Raw genomic sequence first — 1,367 nt, 5'->3', positions numbered from 1 at the left:
AGGCGGGTGGGAGGGGGACACGGCGGTGCTTGGGGGCTGCTCCGTGTCCCCAGTAGCGGCGGCTGGGCTATCGGCCCCCAGGATGCTGGGGCTTTGCCCACCCTGGCTGCAGGGCCGGGTGGTGGGCACAGAACAGGTTGGCTTTGTCCTCCCCAGGGCGTGCTGGCTGACTTCGCCCCCCCGACGCCGCCCCTGGTACCCACGCTGGTGGTGCAGTGTGTGACTGAGGTGGAGAAGCGAGGTTTGACGGAGGTAGGGTCCGGGGTGGTGGGGGTGGCGATGCTGTGGTCCCCGTGGGACTGAGCCCCTCTCCCTGCATCCCAGACAGGGCTGTACCGGGTGCCGGGCGCGGAGCAGCTGGTGCGGGAGTGGAAGCGGAGACTGCTGCGGGCTGGAGGTGCGCTGCCCGCCCTCGGCAGCGTGGCTGACATCCACGTGGTGTGTGGGGTGCTCAAGGACTTTCTGCGGGGGCTCAAGGAGCCGTTGGTCACCTTCAGCCTCCACCCTGCCTTCCTGCGGGCTGCCGGTGAGCAGGGGTCCCGAGGTAGGGGGGAGGAAGGGGAAGGGACTGTTTCTCCCCTAACACCGCTCCCTGGTGCCACCATAGACATCCCCGACGATGCTGCCTGCGGCACAGCCCTGCGCCACGTGGTGAGCAAGCTGCCCCCGGCCAACAGGGACACCCTGGCCTTCCTCATGCTGCACCTCCTTAGGTGAGGGGCTCATCCCAGCACGGATGGGTCTGTCCCCACGTCCCAGCTCTCTGACCTCCGCCCAGGCTCCGTGCCCCACAGCGGGGAAGCCGGGCTGAGGATGAGGGTCCCCTCGGTGGGGGCAGCCTGCTCACACCGTCCCGTCGCCCCTTGCAGAGTGTCACACAGCCCTGACTGCAAGATGGATATCCTCAACCTGTCCCGTGTGTTTGGTCCCACACTGGTGGGACACAGCACGGCCAACCCCACACCGCTCGCCATCATGGAGGACACGCCACGGCAGTGCAAGGTGAGGGATCCCCCGAGGTGTGGGCTGTGCCCAGGGCAGTGCCAGCATCCCCATCCTCCATCCCTCTCTGCCCAGGTGGTGGCTCGGCTCCTCTCTCTGCCACCCGACTTCTGGAGAGGCTTCTTGGGGACAGAGCAGGAGAACCTGGTGCCAACAGCAGCCCCAGCAGGTGAACATGGTGAGGCACAGGAGACCCGGTCCCCTCCCTGCCCTTGCCCAGTGGCTGCTGGAAGGTCCTGGGTGCCTGTGGCTGGGTTGGGGTGCAATAGCCATCCCCTACTCCGTCCTGCAGAGCCGTTCTTCCGCCCCCTTATCTCCCCGGAGCCCAAGCCAGGCCAGCTGAGCCCAGCCGGTGGCTGCTGTCT

The 1,367-nt window shown here is 67.5% G+C and overlaps 1 protein-coding gene across 1 annotated transcript in view; it reads left to right on the top strand.

Moving 5' to 3' along the window:
* Nucleotides 1-1,367, top strand: part of LOC104285686 (rac GTPase-activating protein 1-like) — a 12,088-nt gene that overhangs the window by 9,096 nt on the left and 1,625 nt on the right. The window contains exons 10-15 of the mRNA XM_009884166.1: nucleotides 113-252; nucleotides 325-526; nucleotides 608-713; nucleotides 870-1,002; nucleotides 1,078-1,180; nucleotides 1,295-1,363. Of these exons, the coding sequence (XP_009882468.1) occupies nucleotides 113-252; nucleotides 325-526; nucleotides 608-713; nucleotides 870-1,002; nucleotides 1,078-1,180; nucleotides 1,295-1,363 (753 nt within the window). The remainder of the gene's footprint in view (nucleotides 1-112; nucleotides 253-324; nucleotides 527-607; nucleotides 714-869; nucleotides 1,003-1,077; nucleotides 1,181-1,294; nucleotides 1,364-1,367) is intronic.

This window comes from Charadrius vociferus, unplaced genomic scaffold (assembly GCF_000708025.1).
Source record: "Charadrius vociferus isolate BGI_N301 unplaced genomic scaffold, ASM70802v2 scaffold1020, whole genome shotgun sequence".
NCBI classification, from domain to species: Eukaryota; Metazoa; Chordata; class Aves; order Charadriiformes; family Charadriidae; genus Charadrius; species Charadrius vociferus.
The sequence above is the reverse complement of the archived record's forward strand: the minus strand, read 5'-3'. Positions and strand labels throughout refer to the sequence as shown.